Source organism: Dromiciops gliroides, chromosome 5 (assembly GCF_019393635.1).
Source record: "Dromiciops gliroides isolate mDroGli1 chromosome 5, mDroGli1.pri, whole genome shotgun sequence".
Taxonomy (NCBI): Eukaryota; Metazoa; Chordata; class Mammalia; order Microbiotheria; family Microbiotheriidae; genus Dromiciops; species Dromiciops gliroides.
This window is the reverse complement of record NC_057865.1, coordinates 20,898,593-20,922,367: the sequence shown is the minus strand read 5'-3', so window position 1 is coordinate 20,922,367 and position 23,775 is coordinate 20,898,593. Positions and strand designations below refer to the sequence as shown.

The 23,775-nt window shown below is 50.6% G+C and overlaps 1 protein-coding gene across 2 annotated transcripts in view; it reads right to left on the bottom strand.

The window, feature by feature from the left end:
- Positions 1-4,398: 4,398 nt before the first annotated feature.
- The window catches only part of SNRK (SNF related kinase), a 59,664-nt gene continuing 40,287 nt past the window's right edge, over positions 4,399-23,775 (bottom strand). For both annotated transcript variants that reach the window (XM_043966470.1, XM_043966471.1), the window contains 4 exons: positions 14,984-15,125; positions 12,793-13,005; positions 11,226-11,360; positions 4,399-8,381 (listed from right to left, as the gene is read on the bottom strand). In XM_043966470.1, coding sequence (XP_043822405.1) covers positions 7,202-8,381; positions 11,226-11,360; positions 12,793-13,005; positions 14,984-15,125 — 1,670 coding nt within the window. In that variant the 3' untranslated portion in view covers positions 4,399-7,201. The remainder of the gene's footprint in view (positions 8,382-11,225; positions 11,361-12,792; positions 13,006-14,983; positions 15,126-23,775) is intronic.

Below are 23,775 nucleotides of genomic sequence, written 5' to 3'. Positions count from 1 at the left end.
GATCTTCCCATATAGGAATATAAACAGTTTGACTTTATTGAGATCCTTATTATTTTTCTTTCATGTTTACATTTGTTTGCTTCTCATGAGTCTTTTATTTGAAAGTCAAGTTTTCTATTCATCTCTGGTCTTTTCATTACAAATTCTTTAAAGTTCTCTGTTTCACTAACTATCCATTTTTCCCTTAAGAGATTATACTTGGTTTTGCTGGGTAGGTTATTCTTGGTTGTATTCTAGCTCTTTTGTCTTCATAAATATCATATTCCAAGCCCTCTGTTTCTTTAATGTAGAAACACTAAATCTTGTATGACCCTGATTGTGGTTCCATGATATTTTACTGTTGTTTTTTCTGGATGCTCAAAGTATTTTCTCCTTGACCTCAAAGCCCTGGAATTTAGCTTTAATATTCCAGAGAGTTTTCATTTTGGGATCTCTTTCAGGTGGTAATTTGTGGATCCTTTTCATTTTTCCCTTTGATTCTAGGATATTGAGAAAGCTTTCCTTTATCTTTTCTTGTAATATGATGTCTAGGCTCTTACCTTGATCATGGCTTTCAGGTAGTCCAGAAATTCTTAAATTATCTCTCCTCACTATGCCCAAAGGGCTATAGAACTGTGCATACTCTTTGATCCAGCAATACCACTGCTCGGTTTTTATATCCCAAAGCCATCCCAAAAAAGAGAAAAAGATTTATTTATACAAAAATATTTATAGCAGCTCTTTTTGTGGTGGCTAAGAATTGGAAATCAAAGGAATGCCCAACAACTGGGGAATGGCTAAACAAACTGTGGTATATGATAGTGATGGAATATTATTGTGCTATAAGAAATGACAAGCAGGATGATTTCAGAAATGCCTGGAAAGACTTGTATGAACTGATGTCTAGTGAAGTGAGCAGGACCAAGAGAACGTTGTGCACAGTGACAGCAATCTTGTTTGATGAAGAACTGTGAATGACCCAAGACAATCCCAAAGGACTATTGATGAAACATACAATCCATCTTCAAAGAAAGAACTGATATTGATGGAACAGACTGAAACATGTTATTTTTCACTTTCATTTTTTCTTTTATTCAAGTTTTCTTTTCTTCTTCTTTTTTTTTTTTTTGGTGAGGCAATTGGAGTTAAGTGACTTGCTCAGGGTCACACAGCTAGTAAGTGTCAAAGGTCTGAGGCTGGATTTGAACTCAGGTCCTCCTGAATCCAGGGCCGGTACTCTATCCACTGCGCCACCTAGCTGCCCTTATTCGAGTTTTCTTATACAAAATGACTAATGTGGTAATGTTTTACATAATTGTACATGTATAACCCATATCTGATTACTTACTGCCTCAGGGAGGGGGGAAAGGGAACCCAAAACTATAAATAAAAATTTTATTACTTTAAAAAAACGATCTCTCCTCGATCTATTTGAGGCCAATTTTTTCCAATGAGATATTTCACATTTTCTTCTATTTTATTTAGACTTTGATTGTTTCTTGGTGTCTCATTTAATGTTTGGTGTCTCATTAGCTTCCACTTGCCCCATTCTGATTTATGGAAATATTTTCTTCAATGAATTCATATAACCTCTTTTTCCATTTGGCTAATTCCATTTAAAAAATAAACATTTTTATCTAAAGTTTTGAGTTCCAAATTCTATCCTTCCTTCTCTCCCTCCACTGTCCCCCTCTCTGATAGGGTAAGCAATCATATATAAGTTATACATGTGCAATTATGTGAAACATCACCATATTAGTCATTTTGTATAAGAAAACAAAAGAAAAAAATGAAAGAAAGTGAAAAATAGCATGCTTCAGACTGTGTTCAATTAATATCAATTCTTTCTTTGGAGGTGGATAGTCTGCTTCATCAATAGTCCTTTGGGATTGTCCTGGATCATTGTATTGCTGAGAAGAGTTGTCATTCGCAGTTCATCAAACAACATTGCTGTCACTGTGCACGACATTCTCCTGGTTCTCCTCACTTCACTATACATCACTTCATACAAGTCTTTCCAGCCCTTTCTGAAATCATCCTGTTTGTCATTTCTTATAACACAATAATATTCCATCACCATCATATACCACACCTTGTTTAGCCATTTACCAGTTGATGGGCATTCCTTTGATTTCCAATTCTTAGCCACAGCAAAAAGAGCTGCTATAAATATTATTGTACAAAAAGGTCTTTTTCTCTTTTGGGGGGATGTCTTTGGGATATAAATATAGCAGTGGCCAATTCCATTTTTTATAAGGTGCTATTTTCTTCAGTATTGTCTTCTCATACTTCTCTCAATCTTATTTCTTTGTTTTGTTTTGTTTTTTTTGTTTTGTTTTGTCTTTTTTCGGGGCAATGAGGGTTAAGTGACCTGCCCAGGGTCACACAAGTAGTAAATGTCAAGTGTCTGAGGCTGGACCTGAACTCAGGTCCTCCTGATTCCAGGGCCGGGGCCCTATCCACTGTGCTACCCAGCTGCCCCTCGCCCTCATTTCTTTACTTAATTTTTCCTCTACCACTCTTACTTCATTTTGAAAATGATTTTTTTTAGCTCTTCCGGGGATTTTGCTGGGCTTCTGAGCAATTTTTCATTCACTGAGGTTGTTTTGTAGCTGTTTTGACTTGTCTTCTGAGTTTGCCTTGATCTATCCTGTGACCACAGTAGCTTTTTATGGTCAGCTTCTGCTGTTGATTCATTTTTCCAGTCTATTTCTTGACTTTGATTTCAAGGTGGGCTCTGTTCCTGATGTGAGGTGAAGGAGGGGCACTGTTCCCAGTTTCAAACTTTTTTGGTACTGTTTTCAGAGAAAGATCTGGGGTTTGGAAGATTTTGGTAGTTCAAAGGTAGTATGATCCGGGGAGAGGTGTGGTTATTGCTCTCCTAATCTGTGTTCTGGTCCTTACCCAGTAAAGACCCCTGATCCCTTTGGATTGCAATCAGTATTTTTCTTCAGTCCCTGCTCCTTTGGGACTATAAGGGATACTGCTCCTCAGGTCTCCTACTCCCTCTTGACTAGAAAGTGTTCTCTGCCCTCAAACTATGGCCCAGCAGTGGGTATAGGCAATGGAGGTACCAGCCACTGCCTACTTCCAGTGCTGGCACAGGGTCCCCAGGAACCCTTCTGAACAGCTGCCAGGTCCCTTTACCATCTCCAGCTTGAGAGCTCTCAATGCAATGCTGCTCCTTCTCTCACTGCCACCTAGTCCCACCACTGGTGCTGCCCCCCATGGATGCTCCGAGCCAGCCCATACATGCTCCATCAAAGATCTTTCCTCTCAACCTCCTAAGTTGTCTTGTACTGACCCTCTGTTGGCTCTGCTGCTCCAACATTGGATGTGAGGCATGATTTTAAAGTTGTCTGGAGAGGAATGTGGGGAGAGTTCGGCTGAGTGCTTCCTCCCCTCTGCCATCTTGGCTCTGCCCCCAGAGGAACCACCGATGACCTCTTAATGGTCAAATCCAACAGGCTTTTCTCAGTTATTGTCTCTTCAACACGACGCTTTTGACTCTTCTCTGGCTTTTGATGACACTGTCCTCAGTTCTCCCTATCTGACAATTTCTTCTAGGTCTCTTGAAGAATCTCGAATGCTACCTTCTGCCTGAGACCTTTCCTGGTGTCCCCTGCCGTGTTCAGGGCTGAGATGCCCCCTGTTCTGTATGTACAAGGCTGTTTGCCCATTGTGCTCCCCTTTCTGATGTGGACTCCTTTAGGGCGGGAAATGTTTTTGCCTTTCTTTGTATGCAGTAAGTGCTTAATAAGTGCCAGGCCAAGTTTGCCACCTCACTGTCATCCTCAAACCTCCTCGCCCCATATATCCAGTCAGATGACAAGCTCTTCCACACTCAGACCCTCACCACCTCTCACGCCAGGACTCTCCAATAGCCAGTGCCCCCCCCCCCCAAGGCTGCCTCTGATCCACCCTCCTGAGATCTGCCAGAGCCACTCACCCCCAACTCCCACCTGCCCCGCCCAGGTCTCCACACCTTGGCCTCTCCTCCTCCATGCTCCCCTTTGTACCCTCCCCCGGGATTCTGCAAAAGCCCCGCCTTCTGGAGGAGAGGCTCTGCTTGGACCCCTCAGCGGCTATCCTGTAGCCGCCCCCACTTCCCTCGTGGGAACGTGTGCTCCCTGAGGACAGGGCCCAACACAGAGCCAGGACTTGTTGATACAAATACTAGAACCTAGAATTTTGGAGCGGAACAAGCCCCCTCACATGACGAGAACACAACTCGGCCCAGCCCCCAGTGTCCATGGGCACCCAGGCCCAAGGTTCCCCCCTGAGGAATTCTACCCCACCTAAATCAAGGTGTAGACAGGCACTGCTACCCGACCAAGCTAGGATGACAGCTTCAACACTGTGGGAATATGCCCTACGAAGAGCGATTTGCAAACTGCAGAAATCTGACATCAAACACCATTTATGTGCCGAACACCAAGATGTTACTTTATTAGTTGGATTCTTTTTTTCCATTTCTGTCACACACGTCTGTGAATGTTTACACAAGAAAATTCCGACTGCTGGAAGTAACTGACCATATCAGCTGGTATTCCCATACCCTCTTAACACATCACAATTCTTACTTGGTGGAGATATCCTGAATTCAATTCTATTTGACTCAATCTATTCATTTTCATGGCTGTCCTTAAAATTCTGTGTCAAGATTGTCACATCTTTAAATACAGATAGAATTGTTAGAGGTACATAATTATATATACACACATACAGAAAAATACAAGACTAATTGTTTTCCCACAATATTTAATTTATACACTACTGTAACTCTTATGCAACTGTTAAAGACAGGTTAAGGGGTACAAGAAACTGTTTAGAGCAAGTACATAGTTTGGTCCAATATTATCTTAATGTAATGGTTATTCTCTCCCTCCCTCCCTTTTATGGGACAACATAGCAGGACAGATGACACATGCACAATCATTCACTTAGGAACAAATGGATAAAGACGACAACACTCAGACTAACATCTGAACGCCCAGAGGTTCCACCAACCATCCACAACTCATAAGGCTGTGACACAGCGCTGCAGCATCAATGGTCAACACTGCTGTTTCTAAAGTGAGCACCATATATATATATATTTATATACACATCTATATATATGTACATCTGGATATAAAAACCGTTGGAAACCAAGTACAGAGGGGTTAGTTAAAAGGTGCCATTCCAAGGCTGTACATAATCACAGGAAAAAAGTATTTACAATACTTGGAAAAAACAGCTGCAACAAAGAGTTTATTGCCAATGCCCTTTATAAGTAAGCGTCTCTTCTCCTCTGAATGCAGACGTCGCACTCACGCCTCTGTGAGCCCCACATCTTTATTTCTGGCCCTTGAGAAGATCCCTGCTCAAAAGTTTCAAACACACATATTCCCTGGCTTCACCCACACATCTATTCTCACAGCTTTTCAATGCAGAAACGTCACACGGAATGAGCGCTGCCACTCTAAGATCTAGTCTAGGTGTAGAAAGGAGATTAAATGTTTTTAGCTTTGTCTACTTGGCTGAGTAAAGAGACTGTGCAATTAAGGGGTAAAGAGTCAATACACAAACCACAGCTAATAGAGTGGGGGAGGGGCTACAGCAGCCTGGACCCAGCGGCAAAATGCTTTCTTTGGGGCTTTGCCCGCTCTACCCTAGAATGGGCTGGGTCATGGGTGGCCAGCTTCCTCCTCCCCGGGGCCCTGGCTGGCTGGGCCCTCCCCAAAGTCACAATCTCTGCTTCTCAGACCCAGTGCACAGCAGGGAAAGGGGCCACTCCTGCCCTTCCCAAAGAGAAGAACCTGCTACCAATATACCACATCCTGCAGAACAAAATTCCACCCAACGTGTTCTTCATACAAGAAGAGTTCAAAAGCAAGAAGGACTTTCCTATCATTAAAGCAAGGAGATGGGATTGAAATGGGAAGGCTTCCCACAAAGAAAAAAATATGAAAAGGGATTTTTCCCTCTTCTCTTTATCTTGGGGTGTGCGCGGCTGTCTCTGTGTATGAGTGTGTATGTATGTGCATACGTATATACATGTGTGTATGTGTGCATGTATGTGTGTATATATATATATATACATATAGGGTGTGTGTATTCGCACACGCACACCCCCCATGTGGGTTTATATGTTCCAACCAGCCAATTTCTGTGGCAGGCTGAATTCAAGAGCATGGAGAAACAGAAGAAACAGAGGAGAAGACAATACTATTCTCAAACTCCTGCAAAGAGCCAAAGAGGGATTTAAAAAAATATAATTCTGTCCTGATGTTCCAACATAAACATGTACCCCTGTTTAAACCTTTTATTTCTTGCTGAACTGGCATTCTACAGGCCTATTGACCCCAAGCATCTACATCATCTTAAGGGAAACCCTGGGAGAGGCTCCGATTCACACAATGTATGGATTTCTCTTCTCTACCTCTAGTTAAGACTTCATCGATTATCTTCATCATATTAAAAAATAAGATTGTCTGCCTCTAATAGCAACACGAGACTGGGGTGGCTGCCTTGCCAATCCGGAGCTTGTCTCAGCTATTGAGACCCAAGGTCATCTTCTCGCTCCAAAGTCCCGCCGGGATACCGGCAGAGCTTAAGATAGCGGGTGTGGCCGGGAGGGGCCTCCAGGCAGCTCTGCCCCTCAGAGTTCTCAGCATCCCAACATTATTGCTTTGGTTCTAGTTCAGACACAAAGGAGCGCAGCCTGCTTAGCCCATGGTTCTGCTACCACTGAAGGTCAGAACAGGGAGGAACATTTTCACGAAGAAACAAAAGCATCATTTTTCTCTCTAGGTTCTAAGTGCAGAACAGGAAATGTCTAAGTGCTCCATTTACATGTAGGCTCCAGATACACATTTTAATTTCATCTGGACCTTCCGTTTAAAATTATAAATGTAGAAATTACACCATGAAATAAGACTATTCAGCGGGGAAAAAAAAAGTGTCGCGGCTAGCAGCATGCACAAAGACCATGCATTGTCATCTCACCAAGCACACAAAGGAAAATGGGATCGATAACTGCTCCAAAGCCCGTGGCAAAGGACTGAGACAACAACCACAGGGGTACAGTGAGAGAAGGTGGGGTCGTTCACAGCTCTGAACAGCAGCGAGGGAAGAAGGGAAGGAAAAGAAGGGGTGGGGAGGGAAGGCGGGACAGAGCGGCCGGACAGAAGAGCAGGAGGGGAGGGAGGAGGAGTGGGGAGCGGTGGCAGGGCCCCCTTCAGATGACGTGGCAGCAGCTGGCCGGGCTGGAGGCGCACAGCAGGCCCTCCTTGGGGCCGCGCTGGATGTTCACTGAGATGGTCTTTTCGCACAGAGGTAGTTGTAAGACGCTGTTTTTCAAGTTCTTGCTCTTGAGCCGGTCCAGCGCTTCGGCCGGGCCCACCATGCGCTCAGAGAACAGCTTGACGCGGGGCCCGGCGGGGGGCGGCCCGGCGGAGCCCACGCACATTCTCCAGGCCGACTTCTCCTGGACCCTGACGCTGGAAAAGGCCCAGGCGCTCTGGGGGTCCAGGATGCAGCCGGCGCCGCCGCGGATCTGCGCGCCCAGGCACAGGCTCATGAGCTTCAGGCTCTCCACCAGCTCCCCGGGGCCGGCGCAGCGGCGCGTGGTGCCCGAGGGGCTGCTGCCGCCGCCCCCCGCGCCGCCCGCGGGGCCGCCCCCGCCCTGGCCGCCCCCGTCGGGGCCGGCCTCGTCCAGGCCGCGGTTGCCGTTGGCCGGCCTGCCCTGGCCGCCGCCGTCGCCCTGGCTGCCGGGCGGCCCCTCGCTGCTGTCGCGGCGGTGCCACGAGTAGGTGAAGCCGCTGTCCTTGTCCAGCCGCCGGCGGCTCTCGGAGTCGTCGTCGCTGGTCTCGGAGCTGCTGCAGCTCGAGCCGCGGCCCTGGCTCTTCCGGCGGTGGTAGCGCTTGTGCACCGTGCCCGGGGACGCGATGTTCATCTTGAGGCGGCTCAGCTTGGGCGGCAGGTTCTCGTCCATGTCGAACTCGTCGTCAGACTCGCCCTCCTCGAAGATCTGGTTCAGCACCGGCGCGCTCTTGCGCGACGTCAGGCGGTTGGTGACCGACGGCTTCCGCCGCAGGACCACCTGCGTGGGCAGCGACGCGGGCTTCTTGTCCTCCTCGTCCTCCTCCTCGTCCTCCTCCACCCGGAACAGACATTTGCGCCCGCTCGTCGTGGGCTGGAGGCTCACCGGGGGAGCCACAGACAGCGCGGGCCCGGCCAGCTCCGGGAGCTCGTCCTTCTTGGCCCCCGCGTCCCCCAGGGCTTTGTTCCTGTGGCCATTGAGGACGCTCTCGGCCGTGCGCGCGGGGGACTGCGGGACGGGGGCGTGGGACAGGGGGGATGCCGTGAGGTCGTCCTCCAGGTCCTGCGGGACGTCAATCTTCGTGGGCCAGGACTGCCTGTGGTAGGAACCAGACAGAAAGGAGTTCGTTAAGTGCAGACGCCCGCAAAGCATCCCGGGAGAAAACCCATTTCGGCCACAGGCCAGTGCCCCGAGGGCCGGCTGGGGCAGGGCGCTGGCTCTCAGAGACCCTCGGGGGTCAGGCCTCGGGAGCCGGGGGAAAGGAAAAGATTCCACCATGGCCCGGAGCGCCCCATGGGGCCAAGCTCTCCACACGCTCCCCCATTTGCAGCCCTCACTGTCCACCCGCCTGCTTCCCGACAAGGAGTAGGGGGCCCTTTTCCGGAGGAGGCGTGGAGGGTGGGCAGCGCCCCACGGCCTCCTCTGACTCCAAGCCCTTCCCTCCTCTTCCCCTCCCCAAACAAAAGCATTTAGTCAAGGGGAGGTAGCAAACAGTCAATTTAAGAGTAAGGAAGATTTGAGTTCAAATTCTGCCTAAGCTGCTTGACCATTCTTCGCCTCTTTTTCCTCCCCTGTAAAATGGGAATAATAGTGACACCAAGCTTGTGGGGATGTTAGGAGGGACAAATCAAAGGCAAGAACACATGGAACGAGTGTTTCGCAAAGCTTACATCTTTATCTATATGTGCTAATTGCTGTTATCAGCAAGAACTCTAAGACTGAGGAATAAAGCTGACTTTGGAATCTGACGGAAGAAATCATCAGTCAGGCCCCCCGCAGAGACTGCGGGCCACCATGGGCGAAGCTGCACCCGCCCATCCCCCTGGCCCTGCCCCAGAGCGTGCTCGGGGGCAGTGGCCTCACTGGAATTACTATATGTCACCCAACTTAAGCAGCCTGGGCTCTAATGCTTGAAAATCAAAGGGGTCATTTTAATGGTACTTTGGCCCTTGTATTTAAAGCCGCTAAGTCAGAGAAAGAAGTCCATTTCTGTGTGCATGTGGAAAAGCAGGTTTTAGTTTTCCTGATGAGCCTGGCTGGTGTCTGCCACCCCCCAGCCCCGGGACCCAGGCTCTGCTGCCCCTTCCTTTCTTGGCAGATGCCAGACCCTGCCTGCCTTGGACACATCAAAACTGTGGGTTACTTGTAGGAGAGTAAGTGAATCTTTGCAAAAACAGGCACTGAAAATGGGGGAAGACTCTGCCCTGGGGAGCTACCAGGATCTAACCCCATACCAGCCTTGCCTCCTAACATCAGAAGCTACTTCCTCCAGGAAGGCCTCCGAGACCCTCATCTGAAATGACTCATGCTGTCCAGGCTTGTTCCACCTCCAGACCACAGAATCTGAGTGGGTGAGGTATCCCTCTCCTAATTCTTTTCTATTTATCTTGCATAGTTTCCTTTGTGTGTGTATATATATATGTGTGCATGTATGTGTGCATGCATGTATGTTTTCATGTCATCTCTCCCATTAGATTGTGAGCTCCTTAGCACCTCACACATAGTAGGTATTTAATAAATGATGAGAGATTCGATTGATTTTAATAGCACCCCTTAAGGATATGTTGTTTCTTCCTTACTTTGATATCTGATAGGTTCTTGTGAGGCAATGGGGGTTAAGTGACTTGCCCAGGGTCACACAGCTAGTAAGTGTTAAGTGTCTGAGGTCAGATTTGAACTCAGGTCCTCCTGACTTCAGGGCCGGTGCTCTATCCACTGCGCCCCCTAGCTGCCCCCCTCTGATAGGTTCTTAATGTTGTTTTTCATTCTTTTGGTAAATGCTCTTGCAGTAATAACCTAAAGAACCACACATTTCCACAGACCTTGGAGCCTTATTTTTTTCCATTTAAAAAGAAAGTCTGAACTCAACAAACACCAAATGAAATGGAAAACTAGAAATACAAGAAACTGGAAATCTCCATTATTTCAAGTTTGTACATTTTACTTTCAAAGCGGTCTTGTTTGTGTGGCCCTCTCACTGAGGGAGGGAGGGACCTATCCCAACCTTGCCCTCCTCACCCCCTCAGCTCCAGAACCTTGATAAAATATCAAGCCAGAAAATGAGGCCTCTTAACTAATGAATCTCATGGAGCAGAGATGGAAATGAGGCCCGTGACCAAGGCAAGGTCTGGAAAATGCTCTCCTGGAATCTTGAAGGCCTCACAGTCCTGCATAGAGCGCCATGGAAAGCAGGCTTTGGGGGCATGTGTAAAAGTCACGCCTGCCACGGTCCCTCAGCCCCACCCTCAGGGGCTCTGCCACGGAGCCCAGGCAGGGAACGTAGCCAGCGCTCACGGCCTCCCAGGAAGACAAGGAACTGTGCTCCCCATGGTCATCGACTGGCTGAGAAAACTGACCGAGTCCCTCTCCTGGGTCACAGAGCTGGACAGAAGAAAAGGCGGGAGTGGTCAGAGAAAGCAGACCACCCAGCGAAGGGCTACCCCCCCCCACGGGAGTGGCCTTTGCCCATAGGCTGTGGTGACAAAGAAACAGCAGCAAAAATTGGGAAAAGGTTTGCGGAAAGGAAGGCGAAGGCCAACGTTACTCCTGCCATGGGGGGAAGATGAAACTGCAGATCTTTCTAAGGCATTTTTTCGTAACAGAAACTGAGGGTCTGGAGTCAGGAAGACCAGATTCAAACCTGGCTTCCTAAATCACTTGTGTCGGGTGCTCAGGCACTTAGGACGGGCTGTGTCAATGCTGTCAGTGTTCTTCTTCTGCCCATGATGGTGCTACATCCTGTCGACCTCGCTGCTTCTTGCAGGATACCTGGCCCACCCTGGGCAGAGACCTGGGGAGCGTGGGCCTCTACCCCACAGGCCTCCGCCCCATGGATCTCTACCCCCGGCTCCTGTCAGGTCTGTGCCCCCTGGCCCGAGTCTCTCTCGTCTCACTAGCTGGTGGGTGTGGGTGCTGCCCCCTCCCTCCCTGTCCCTGTTACCTGAATTGGGCTTTGATGTTACTGGGACTCGCCGACCTCGTCTGAATCTCCTTCTCCTGCTTTTCTCTCAGGATCCTCTCGGCGAGCAGGAAGTAGGTGGCCGTGATGTGATTGTACTTGTTGGTCTCCAGGGCCCTACACGTAGGAGGGGTCAAACAGAAGGCACCCAGTCAGGCTGGGCCTTTCCCAAGAGGAGGCCGAGGAGCCAGCGGCCATCTGTCTGGGAGTGCACACAAAGGGGGCTGGGGGCAGGGTGAGGGAAGCCTGCTGCTTGTGAAAGTGACCCTCCCTGAGAAGGAAGGGTAAGGATGTCGGGTGGCCCTCAGGACAGCAGCCGCCCCATGACCGGCCCCCCAAGGGCCATGCGGGGCTGAGCCTCTCTGCCCAGGCACACCAATGACTGCTGCAAATCGAAGCATGCTTCAGGGTCCCAGGAGCTGCCCGTGAGCCGTTCTGTCAGGGGTGTTTATCAGAGAGATGGCTAGGAGCGGGCTGTCCCAGAGCAGCGAGCTTGGCTGCTCCTTCCCCAGGACCACCAGCACCAGTCAGTCTCTACTGTGATCCCAACGAGTCACGGCAGACGTGAACTGCGTGGACCACAACAACTGGTGAATGTGGCTACACTGTGCAGGGAAGTGCGAAAGAGAATCACCTGGTACTCTTTTCTATAAAGGAAAACCAGCACATTTTCTAAAAGCAGGAGGCAGATTCAGGTGCACAAGCACGACCCGTCCAAGGAAGGCCAAGACTGCCATTTTCTCTGAATCACTAAAGGGTCAGAGCCCCCCAGGGCTTCCTCCATCTTTGGCGACCTGTGAGCTTGTACAGAAGCCTCTTTCCTGAGGGCCGGCTGCACAAGGCTCAGCTCGGGCCCACGAGAGAGAGAAGCCACCTGAGCTCTCGAGCTGCTAATGAGTATGTTCGAGGTGAGCAAGGGGCTGGGCAAGGACCCAGAGCCTCATTCCCACTGCAGGCTTTTCCCACTAGGCTCTGGCTGGTCTTCTGGAAACCTAAGGCCCGGACAAGTGCTGCATGTGAACCGGCTTAACACCTTAGACTTGGCCTTGCTTGCATATTAAACATGCTACATCCAAGAAAACATGAGGGGGGCCAGAGCGGGGCTACAGGGCCATTGGGCCCAACGCCCAATGCTCTCCAGCCCTTCCACACCTCAGTCCCCATGGGCTCAGAGGTCCAGCACCCCCGGCCTCCAGGTTGCTCCCTCTTGCCTCCTGGCCTCCTCTCAGCCTGGAGTGTCCCCCCCACCCCCCGCCTCCAAGGCTCTCCCCCCTCCCTCCTGGTGCCCTTCAAGTCACACTTAAAATCTGGCCTTGTGCAGGAAGGCTCCCCCCCCCCATAATTCCCTGGTTGGACTGTCTCCCATTTATCCTATGCAGTGCACACATGGCATGTCTGCCCGCTTGCTGTTGGGCTCCTTGCATTCTGACCTCACCCACCTCCCTGTGCCCAGGACTCTCAGCCTGGGGTGGCCCGCAGAGGCAGGAGCCCCGGGGGAGGGGGGCAGTGCCTGGCAGCAGAGGTGCCCCTCCCTCCCCGTCTCACTTACTCGACGATGCTCTCTCGGTCAGCTATGTCACCGAGAACCATGCGCTGAATGATGCTGTTGTGCTCCTCCTCAGAAAGGTTCTTGTAGGAAACCAGGGGGATATTGTACTTGGTGGCCGGGGAGGGGTCAACGCCTTGGAGCCAGGGGTGCGTCTCGATCTCCTCCAATGAGGCTCTCCGCTTTGGGTCCCTCTGCAGCATGCGCGTAATCAGGCTGCAAGAGGACAGGGTCTCTTAGAGCAGACACCGGCGGGGGGGGGGGGGGGGGGGGGGGGGGGGGGGGGGGGGGAGCGGGAGCGGGAAGGGGCTTGTCTACCAATTCTATCTCATCCCTAGCGCTGAGGAAGCCGGGAGCGAGTGGAAGCACAAACAAAAAGCACACCCAAACACACCCACACAACAGGTCCTAAAACCAGCGATGAACTCAACGTACAAAATAATACTAGACTGTTTTTTAAAAATCCTTTCTGGCCCCAGTTCTCCTGGGGCTCATTAAACTAAGTCAGGCCCTGAGAAGGAGTGATCAGGAACAGGAGGAGGGAGGCATGTGGCACTTGGGCACCCCCCATTTCAATTGTTGGTTTTGCTTCAGAGTCCAATACGAAGCAGCTGAATCCACATGATGCGCCAAAGACCTGAGGTTCCATAGCAGAAGGCCCAGCCCTGCACCAGGCTGGGGTCCTTGGGCAGGGGGCCTGGATCTGAGCCTTGAGAAGATTCGAGCCGGCAGAGCTCTGGGCCCCCTCCGGCCTCAGGCACGAGGACAGCCTCACAACCAAGCTCTCCAGAGCAGGACACGGTCAGCGAGAGGGACCCAGAGAGCAGCACAACAAGCTTTGTATGATTTCACACCAAGAGGGACCTGTCAGGAGGCTCTCACAGGTGGGGTAAACACCCAACCTGCCAGGCCGATGGACAAACGGACACAGACTGTGCCGCCCCTTCCCCCCACAGCCCCACGCTCTGGACAGACAGGGCAGGGTGTGTGTGTGTGTGTGTGTGTAAAAGCAGAGATGCGGGAGGGGCTTCTCTTCGCTGCCTCAGCGCTCTCTACATCGGCCAGGCCCCATGCATGGCCCGGGCCAAGGGAAGAATGACAACAGCACCTCGTGCTTCCCTCTTAGGGGACAGGAGGCAGTGCTGGGCACAGTGCCCGGCACACTTTGGGCGGAGCAGGGCCTCACGAGGAGCCCCTGTGTGGGGAATAGGTACGACGCGTCAAAAGAAAGCAGTCCAAACGATCATGTCGTTCAGCTCCCCTGGTTCTGCTGATGAGGAAACAGGCTTATGAGGTTCAAGGGTCTGTCCATGGTCACGCGGGCAGGAAGAGGCAAAGTCATGATTAAACCCAGAATTTGAAACCTGAGGCTCTCGGAAATACTTGACTTCCAAGGGCAACAGTTTTAGACGACTCTATTTCCCCAACCACGCACTAGATTTTCAGTTCCAAAATGCCCATCGAAAAGAACTTTCAGACACAACACCTGTTTACATTGGGGGTTCCCTGTCATCCCCTATAGGATTCTTCAAGTCACTGAAGGAAAAAAAAATGAGGCTCTGGCAATAAACAATCAAAACTGCCCTTGAACCTGTGAATTCCTTTGTTGGGAATAAACACCAAAAATGGCATCAAAACCAAACAAAAGGTTGATATCCTTACTTTAAATGCCCCAAATGGGAAGAGCTGAGCTTGTCCAAAGACAGGGGATGATTTCATGACTTGTGTTGTAACCAAAGGCTATAATGCCATGAAGATGGATACGTGTGAGGAATGGGGAGCCATCTGGAAAGATGCAACGAGCAGAGAAGAACCCAAGGATCCTGGTGGACCAAGGATCCCTGATAGAGGAAAAGTGATGACCTTTCATGCACTGAAATGAATGCTTTTGCAGGCAGAGAGTTAAAAAACAAGGTCAATTAGGTGTCATTTTAACATTTAGTTTATAATAACCCACTCAAAGTTTTAAAGGGACACTAAAAGGAAGGTCTGATGAGCCGATTCTCCCAGAATGAGAAGCCCTCTTCACTCAGCTCCTACACTGGTCCCCACCCACGCCCAGCCGCGGGGCCTTGCCCTGGACCCCCAAATGGGTGGGATGAGGTGGCCAGCTCACTCGCTGCCAGCTGCTGCCCAGTGGTTAGTATCCAATAAATGGCTGGCATATTGATGGGTCCCTTTTTTCCGTACTTACTCTTTACATTCTTTGGACACGTGTGAAGGAACTGTGTATTTGCAGTCCATGATCATCGTCAAGGTCTCACTGTCATTTGCTTCTTGAAAAGGTGGCTGCCCACACACCAACATGAAAAGGATGACTCCCAGACTCCATATATCTGGAAGTAACAGAGACATGATTAAATGGGGGTAAACAGCAGAAAGCAATTCAATCTGGGAGCTTTTCAAAAGAAATAGAAAACAGTTAACATTACTTTTCAAATGCATTCATCAACTTTAAAAATTAGAGGGGGCAGCTAGGTGGTGAAGTAGATAAAGTACTGACCCTGGATTCAGAAGGACCTGAGTTCAAATCTGATCTCAGACACTTGACACTTACTAGCTGTGTGACCCTGGGCAAGTCACTTAACCCTCATTGCCCCACAAAAAAAAAAAAAAGAAAATTAGGAGAGGGGAATATACAATTTAGCTACCACACAACCATTTAGCCAAGATGGGAGTAGGGAGAATAAAGAATGCCCAGAAATCAAGCTGCTTAAATTCACTAATCACCACATTCTACATAATTATGAGGAGTCTGAATATACACAGGCAAGGCCTTCAGGGATGAGTCAGGGTGTGTGTGGGGGCCCCGCTAAGGTGCACAAAGAAGAAAGGAAAGGGGACCCTCCCCTCTGCCGGGCCCTCCCGGGCCATCTCATCCTTTCCGTTCCCGAGGCTGCTTAGTGCCCTCTCTCCCTCTTGCAGACTCAATTCATCTCAATTAATCAGCTGTTTCCTAGGTAGCAACTCGGTGCCAAGCCCCGTGCCAGGCCCTGAGAGGAAAGTGACAAAAGCCAAGCAGTCTGTCCTCTCAAAGAGCTTCTTCCGTTCCCCCTGGAGGACGTGACAGGCAGCAGGGAGGGGAGGGGAGGGGAGCCCAGGGTGGGGCTACTTAAGCTTCTTCTAGTTGTGACCCCAAATATCAAGGTACACGAAGAGGGGACACATAACCCCTGACTGTTGCCAACTTTTTCATGACCCCTACATTTGGTTACGCCATCCCACATGGGGTTGTGACCCAGTTTAAGAAGCTTTGGGGTGGTGGACACCCATCAGGACCCCAGGATTTTCAAAGGCAAAGGGGAGAAGGTCAGGCACCACAGGCATGAGGACCTGCCTGTGCAAGAGCAGGAAGGAAGGAGCAAAGCCAGGGTTTGCTCAAGGCCCCGGACTCGGGATCTAGAACATGGGACGCTACCATAAGCTCCTGGAGCGTGGGCACCTTGCTAAGTGCCAGGCACACGTGCCTCATCACACAGAGGCAGGCCTGGCTGGGTACAACTCCGCCTCTCGAGGGAGGCTGAGGATGCTGGCCACTCCATTAGGGCTAGTGTCCATGATCGGAGCCCCTGGGCCTGGGGGCCACCAGGCCAGCCAAGAAACAGAGCTGTGGGACCAGGCCTAGGAGCAGCCACTGCAATAAAAGAGGAGGGATAGAAGAAAGAAAAAAAGCCAAAAAAAAAAAAAGTTATACAAGGAAGGAGAGTGAACATTTGCTCTGGAGAATAAGGGACTTGATAGCATTCGGGAGGAAGCTTCCCCGTGGGTGTTGCCGCCTGCTGCCCACAGTCTGCTGCCCTTTCAAATTCTCTATGAGGGACACACATCCCCAGCAAGGCTCTGAGGTGGGCAGGCAAGGACCCTCTGGAGCAAAGACGGAAGGTGACTTCCAAGGGAGAATGCATTTGGGAGCCTGACTTCCAAAGTGATCCTGGCTGGGGGCAGGGGCAGTGTGGGATGCTCGCTATGATCGCAGGGTGGGGGGGGGGAACCTCCTGGCAGGAAATAGCCCCACTGGTGCCTGCCTGAAGCAGAGGAGTCTGGTAGATGGTCAGCAGGGCAGGCATGAAGGACTTCTCAGTGCCACCGAGGCACTGAGGGGCTCAATGACTGGACTGGGCCTCCTCTTATGGGGGGAGGCTCATGGAACTGCTGTGATTCCTCTGCGGGGGAGCGGAGGCCAGGGGCTTGTTGGTGTTGGGGGACACTTTATGTCATCAGTTATTTCTCAAAGGTGTCTTCTGATGACATGTTATCCACCAGAGGAAAACCAGCAGGCTTTGAACTTGGGGCTGGGGTCGGATCCTCTGGGGGTGGCCTGGAGTGCCATTCCACAGCGTCAACTAATAAACCACAAGGTGGTTCATCAAAGACTTACTCTGAGCACGGCCCTGGGGGGCAGGGGCCGGTCCCTCAGCTACAGCAGCAACCAAAACAGAGCTGGCTCCCCTGGCCTGTGATCTGTGTATTCTCCCCCCTCCTCCTCCTCCTCTCTCTTCTTCTCTCTTCCTTCTCTCTCTCCTCCTCTCTCTCTTTTGTCTCTCTTCTCCCTCTTATACACACACACACACTCTTTAAGTGAGCAGTCAAGTACAGAGTATTTAGAATGAATGATTTCTGCTGTGCCAACCCCAGTAAATGAGAACTGATGACAGACAGGCCTTTGGAACTCCAAAGTCTACATGGATAGCTGTCGAGCTGTACTTTTCTGAAGAAATCCCCAGATACCTATCTTTTGGGAACACAATGAGCCAAGTTCTCCACTCTAATGACAGGTGTGGACACGGTCTACATTCTAATGAATGCGCTCCACTGGGAGGTCACCGCAAAGTGTGCTAAGAGCGGAGAACCCTTCTCTCTTCTCCATCACAGGCACTGACACTTAGTAGGTGCTCACTAAATGCTGGCTGGCAGATGATCTGCAGAAGGCAGCACCTACTGTGTGCCAATCGCTGTGATGAATGCTAAGGCACACCACCCCCTCCCCCACCCCACCCCTGCCCCCAAAAGGGCAAAACAAGCCGACTCATCAAGTTTACAATCTACTGCAAATGACTATGAAGATGCCCAGGACACCATGGAGACCAAGGTGCAGGCAGCTGTCTGGGAGGAGTGGAGGGCTGGGCAGGGGCTTTGGGCCCTAGAACGAACAGGAAAAGCACTGATTAGGAAGCGGGGCGTCGGCCCCCCAGCTGGCCTAGTGGAGAGGCCTGAGTTAGAAGGCATTGTCGCGACCCAAGGGAGAGGGGACGGGAGCCTGGGTTAGGGGATGGGGGCCGTGTGAGCTGAGAAAGGAGGACAGACACGGGATGACAGGAAGTGCTAGGATGTAACCATGGATGAGATGAGGGGAGGAGGAGCAAGAATGGGAAGATGACACCAAGGTTTCAGGCCTGGGTGACTGGGAAGGAAGGGAGGAAGAGAACAAAGGCAATAAGCACTAATTAGGTGCCTACTATGTGTGTGATGAGCAGAGGGGTCACCACAGCGCAGAGCACCCGGCTGGGAGTCAGGAAGGCCAGAGCACTGCCTAGCTGTGGGACCCAGGACTTCACCCTGCTTGCCTCAGTCTCATCACCTGTAAAATGGGCTGGAGAGGGAGATGGCCGACAACCAGGAAACGCACTGGGCATTGTGCTGGGCACTCACACGGTCTCATCAGCTCCTCAGCATCACTCCCAGAGGCTCTCTCTGCTCACAGCCCGAATGCCACCCCCACCCCAAACTGTGTCCCTTCACGTGGAGCCTGCGGGCTCTTCCCGCCCTTCAGGCGGCTCAGGAGCCACCTCTTCCACAAAGACTCTTTCCTGGACTGGGGAGTGAGCGAGCCTTACTCTCATCAGAACTGGCTCAAAGAGGGAATAACACACACACTCAAGTGGGTACAGTCATACCCTACACCCTGAGGGAAAGTGGGAGTGGATGGGGAAGGGGAGGAGAGGCGAAGGAGGGGAGGACAGATTGGGGGAGGGGGCAGTTAAAAGCAAAACACCTTGGAGGAGGGAGAGGGTGAAAGAAGACAGAGGAGGGAAGAGGCTGGAGGGCAATCCAGGTAGCAGTACTAACTGTGGAAGAAATGATGAGCAAGATGACATCAGAAGGACTATGAAAAACACAAACCATCAACAGAGGAAGAACTGATGGTATTTGAACAGACCGAAGTCTAATTTTATTTGTTAGTTCCTCTTTCTAAAGTTATTTTGTCTATTTTCTTTCACAACCTGACTGATGTAAAGATGTTTTGCATGACTGCACACATAAGACTTATATTGAATGGCTTGATTGCATAGGGAGGGTTGGGGAGGGAGGGAGAAAGAAAATTTAGAACACAAAGTTTTAAAAAATCAATGTGAAAAAATGTGTTTTTATTTTTCTTTCCTTACATGTAACTTGGGGAAAATTCTAAAAAAAGAAGGAAAAAAAAAAGACTCTTTCCTGATGCTCAGTCTGAGCACGCCCTTCTCAGGTTTTCCTAGAGCTCTTTGTCCGAGTTCTCCCTCCCTGGTATTGGCTCACCGAGGGTGCTGAGCTCTACACATCAGTCGGACTGAACTGATCTGTAGAAAACAAAAGTTTCCCACAATCTCACAAAAAGGCTTGAAGTGGAAGCTCATCAAAGGACAGGCTATTTCTTGGCCGGTCTACTTGGCAAACGGGACCTATGTCTATCCATCTCACACCCCGCCCCCCACTACCACCACCAAGTCTGTAACTTCATTTTACAGGGCTGGGGGTGGGGGAAGACAGGTTTAGAGGAAGTAGAGGACAAGGCCAAATTGAAGTGAATCCAGTGGTCACTCAGACAGGTTCCCTCTGTGGCCCACACTAAGTGGTTCAGTCCATTGCTGCAGATTTCAGGTTAGGACATTAAAACAAAGATGAAGCCCCTTTTGAAGTTCTGAGGTGCTGTGATAAAATTCCCAGGCATTGTGACAACCTGGCACCTGGGGTTTGATATAAGAAATACCGTTTTTTTTTAAAAAGCCCCAAACTCTGTAAGGCTCATTTATCCCAAAACAAATGTCCACCTCCACTTGCTGCTTCATAAGAGCCAACTTGGGAAAACAAAAACAAGCCCCTATATAGGGTCCTCAGAAACCAGAGAGCTCTCAGTCTGATTCTCTGTCGACAGAAAGGACCAGCGACAGCCACGGCAATGGCTCCACTGTTCAGAGGATGGCCACAAGTCAAGCGCGCTCCCCTCCACTTATGGCTTGCATGACCTTGGGCCTTAGTTTCCTCAACTGACTCCCAGTCTATGATAGCTCTGACCACTGGGCTTTCCCAAGTTCCTCTGAACTCCCTCACCTTGACCTTTTAGATCTGACCCCAGAGACTCCTCTTCTCTTGCACCCACCGCCCTCTCCACCCAGCCCTTCAGGGTCTCACCCATTTCCCTGTCTCCAGCTCTGCTGATGACTCCAAAGTCAACCGTGCAGGGTCTATCCCCCTGCCGCCTGCGCGGCCCCATTCAGGGGCTCCTGAACTACTCCCCCCCTCTCCCCCCCACCACAAGCACCTTCCCATCCCGCCCTTCTTCTCTCTCCAGTCTTGGTCCATCCAGCCCCCAAATCCAGAAGTCACCTTGGATTCACCTCCCCCATTCTCCCCCTTCTCTCCCCATTCACCAGGAAGCCTCAGGCAGAACCCCTCCCCTCCCACCATTAGTCAGTCAGTCATTTATCAAGCACTTCCTTTATGCCAGGCCCTGTGCTAAGCACCAGGGATACAGTCAGAGTCCAGACAATCCCAACCCTCAAAGAGGCTGTCATCTAACCCGGACTGGCCACAAGAGCCCCTCCCGCCACCCTACATACCCAGCGTAAGTGTGGTCTTCCTTCTTCCCCACAGAAGGGGCAGTGTCTTTGCTTTGGTAGCCCTGAGCTCCAGGGCCCACTCTCCCCAAGGGTCTAGTACAGGGTAGGGAGTCAGGTGTTTGCTGACATAAAGGGAGTGACTCACCTAACACTCAGCTGAGGTCTCCTGAATACACCAAGCTTACACTTCTGGCCCTTCCTTCATGATGTTGCCCTCCCCCAAAGGAAGGCCCTCATCTCTCCCCTCCACATCCACGTGTCGTGCCGACAGCATGGTGGAGCAGGCGACCCCCGCGCTAGAGTCAGGAGCTAGATTCCAGTGCTGGCTCTAAGGCTTAGCAGGATCCTGGAGAAGTCACTTAATTCCTAGAAGCCTTAGTTTCCTCACCCAATGCGAATCGTGCCTGCCTCACCAGGGTCTACTGCAGACTGAGAAGGGGCTAAGACGGTCCCAGAGCTTACAGGGTAAAGCAAGGGGATGTTCTTAGAGCCTGCCAGGATTTTCTTCTCTTCGGGGCTGTCTTGTTTCATCCCACACCTCTCCGCCTAAGGACCCCCACCCCCCACCCCTACTCCAAGGCCCAGCTCTGAAGAACTGAGCTTCTCTCATTTGTGGAAATCATGAGGACGTCCCATAGTGTGACTGGGTGGCAGTCACACTTCCCCAGGAACACAAGAGATCTTCCACAACGATGTACGCCCGAGGGAGGGGTGTGTCTTAGATGCTGGGCTTCTCCCACATGGGGTGGATGCAAAGGGAAGAGACCTCCTTCTAGGTCACTGTACCAAATTAATAAAACTGGTGCTGATCCATAATAAAAATGTTCAGTGATAATGGTCTCCCTAAAACTCTTATGGAGCCAACAATACAAGGATTAATTTGCACACTCACGCACACACTGAGTTCTGCTTGTAAATGTCTTCTTCATGCTCTCATAGAGCAGTTTAAATAAGCCCACAATATGTTTGCCAACTGGTAATGAGAAATCAAGAGAAAACAATCAAAGAAGGGTAGAAGAATAACCCTAATCACAGCACATTGGGTCGCTGCTGTTCCAGCTGATTCAAAGAATCTGAAAAATGGAAAGGTGTGAAAACCTTTAAAATGTCGTTCTACTACAACTAATTTGGGAAACACTGAGAATTCTGGTGCCTCACCCAGGGAAGGAGATTCAACCCAAGGTGGACAAATGACCCCCAATCTTTGTTATTTGGGAGCTGTCCATCTTCCAGACCTATTGATTTCCCACTGGGCTGGTTCACCCTTCTACAGAAGGTCCCTTTCATGCAGAGTCCAAGAAAGGGATATCAGCCAATTCTGCTAAAACAGGGGCCCCAGTCCAAGGCTGGACGAGTTCCTCCCAAGTTAGATGAAGGGATTATTAACTGACCATGCTGGTGCCCTCCCAACGCAAGTGACCTTGTTCCCTTCCGTCAAAAAACAGACTACTGGCCAGGGTGACACTTTAAATCTTCCAATTTGTGAGGGACACGGTCAAAAACACTGGCTAAAATGAAATTCAAAATATTTTCCAAATAGAGTTTTTAAACTAATGTTGCAAGTACTGACTACTTATTGCAATTATGCATTGAAATAATAAGAGTGCCTCATTATAGGCTGGAGGTAACCTGTATTTTTGAAAGCTACGTCAGAGTACACACTTTGATGTGAGACTCAATGTTCTCCATTCTACCCAAGAGGCAAAGGGGACCACCCACCCAGGAGAGGGACTGTGTGTCAGTCTGTCTGGGAACTAGAGCGGCTCAGGTCAAAGAGGTTCTGCCACCAGGGCTAAGGTGTGGAGAGGACACAATCTGCATGTGGGGATGGAGGGCCCACCCAACAAAATACAGAAGTCAGGGCTCCTCTAAGGACTGATGTGCTAGGAGAGGAGAAGCAGTCACAGCACTGGGGAGAGCAATGGCCCCAAGATGGGGAAACTCCCCATCGGGTGCCCTCCCCTCAGCCTTCTAAGCCACCCTTTAAGCCTTTAAATGGCAGAGAAGGTGCTCCCTTGGCATGTGAAATCACAGGGCCAGGCCCTAGCCTCGTCCTACTCAAAGGAGCATGACATGAACTCATTTAGGGTTAAGATCCAGGCCTCAAACGGAGTTCTGGCCCAGGGGCAGAGAGCCTGATCTGAGAACAGGCTCCAGGACATCCTGGCCACAGGGCCCTTCATGCCTGAGCCTGCTTTTTCAGAAGTTCAAGCGCTAGATAAAGGCGGCCTATCACCGTGAAAGAAGCAGTGCACAGTCACACTGAGCCACAGACACGCGGCACTGGAGCGTCACTGGATGGTGGCACGTTATGTCTACTTCCGCGTGTGATCACCAGCAGCTACCACGGGCTCTCTGCTGCCTGAAGAGGACGGCCATTTCTCGGGCCCCATGCTCGCCTATGGCCGTGTTCAGTCACAGATGAGCCCGGCTCTCTAGAATCCACAGGGCGATCTCCCGCAATGCCATAAATGCATGATTGATTTTTCAAACCCAGAAACCCAAGTATCTATGAGCCAAACGCCCTGTCGGCCACATTTCCCAGGGGTCTGACCAGAGCCCTCTCCTCCTCTCCTCCTGCTCTCATCAGGAGCTCCCCAGGACTCCCCCACTCCCCAATCAATGGGTGCAGCTGCTTCTCCTCCTGCGTGGCAGCCACATCTCCAGTCCAGTGTTGGACATCTCTGCCAGGACGTTCCACAGGCATCTCTAACTCGACATGTCCAAAGTAAAACTCACAGCCCCTCCTTTCTGCTGGGGCACTCCTCTTCTAATCACAGGGTCCATCCCCTCAGCAGAATCATCTTCGCCTCTTCCCTTTCCCTCAGGCTACACAGTTGTACCCTCTTGGAGTCTCTGTGTTAGCCCCCTTCTCTCCATTCAGCTGGCATGGCGGATATGGTGCTGGGCCTGGAGTCAGCAAGCTTGGATACTCACTAGCTGTGTGACCCTGGGCAAGTCACTTTACCTCTGCCTCAATTTCCTTATCTGTAAGATGGGGATAGAGTACCTACCCCCCAGGGCTGTTGGGAGGATCCAATGAGATATAAATTCAAGAACAAAACAAAACAAAAAGTCAAGTAGAATATTAATGTTTTAACTGGTGACAACAGGGAGCCGGTTATCACTACTTTATCAAATACCCCTAAATAAAAAGTGAATGAATAAA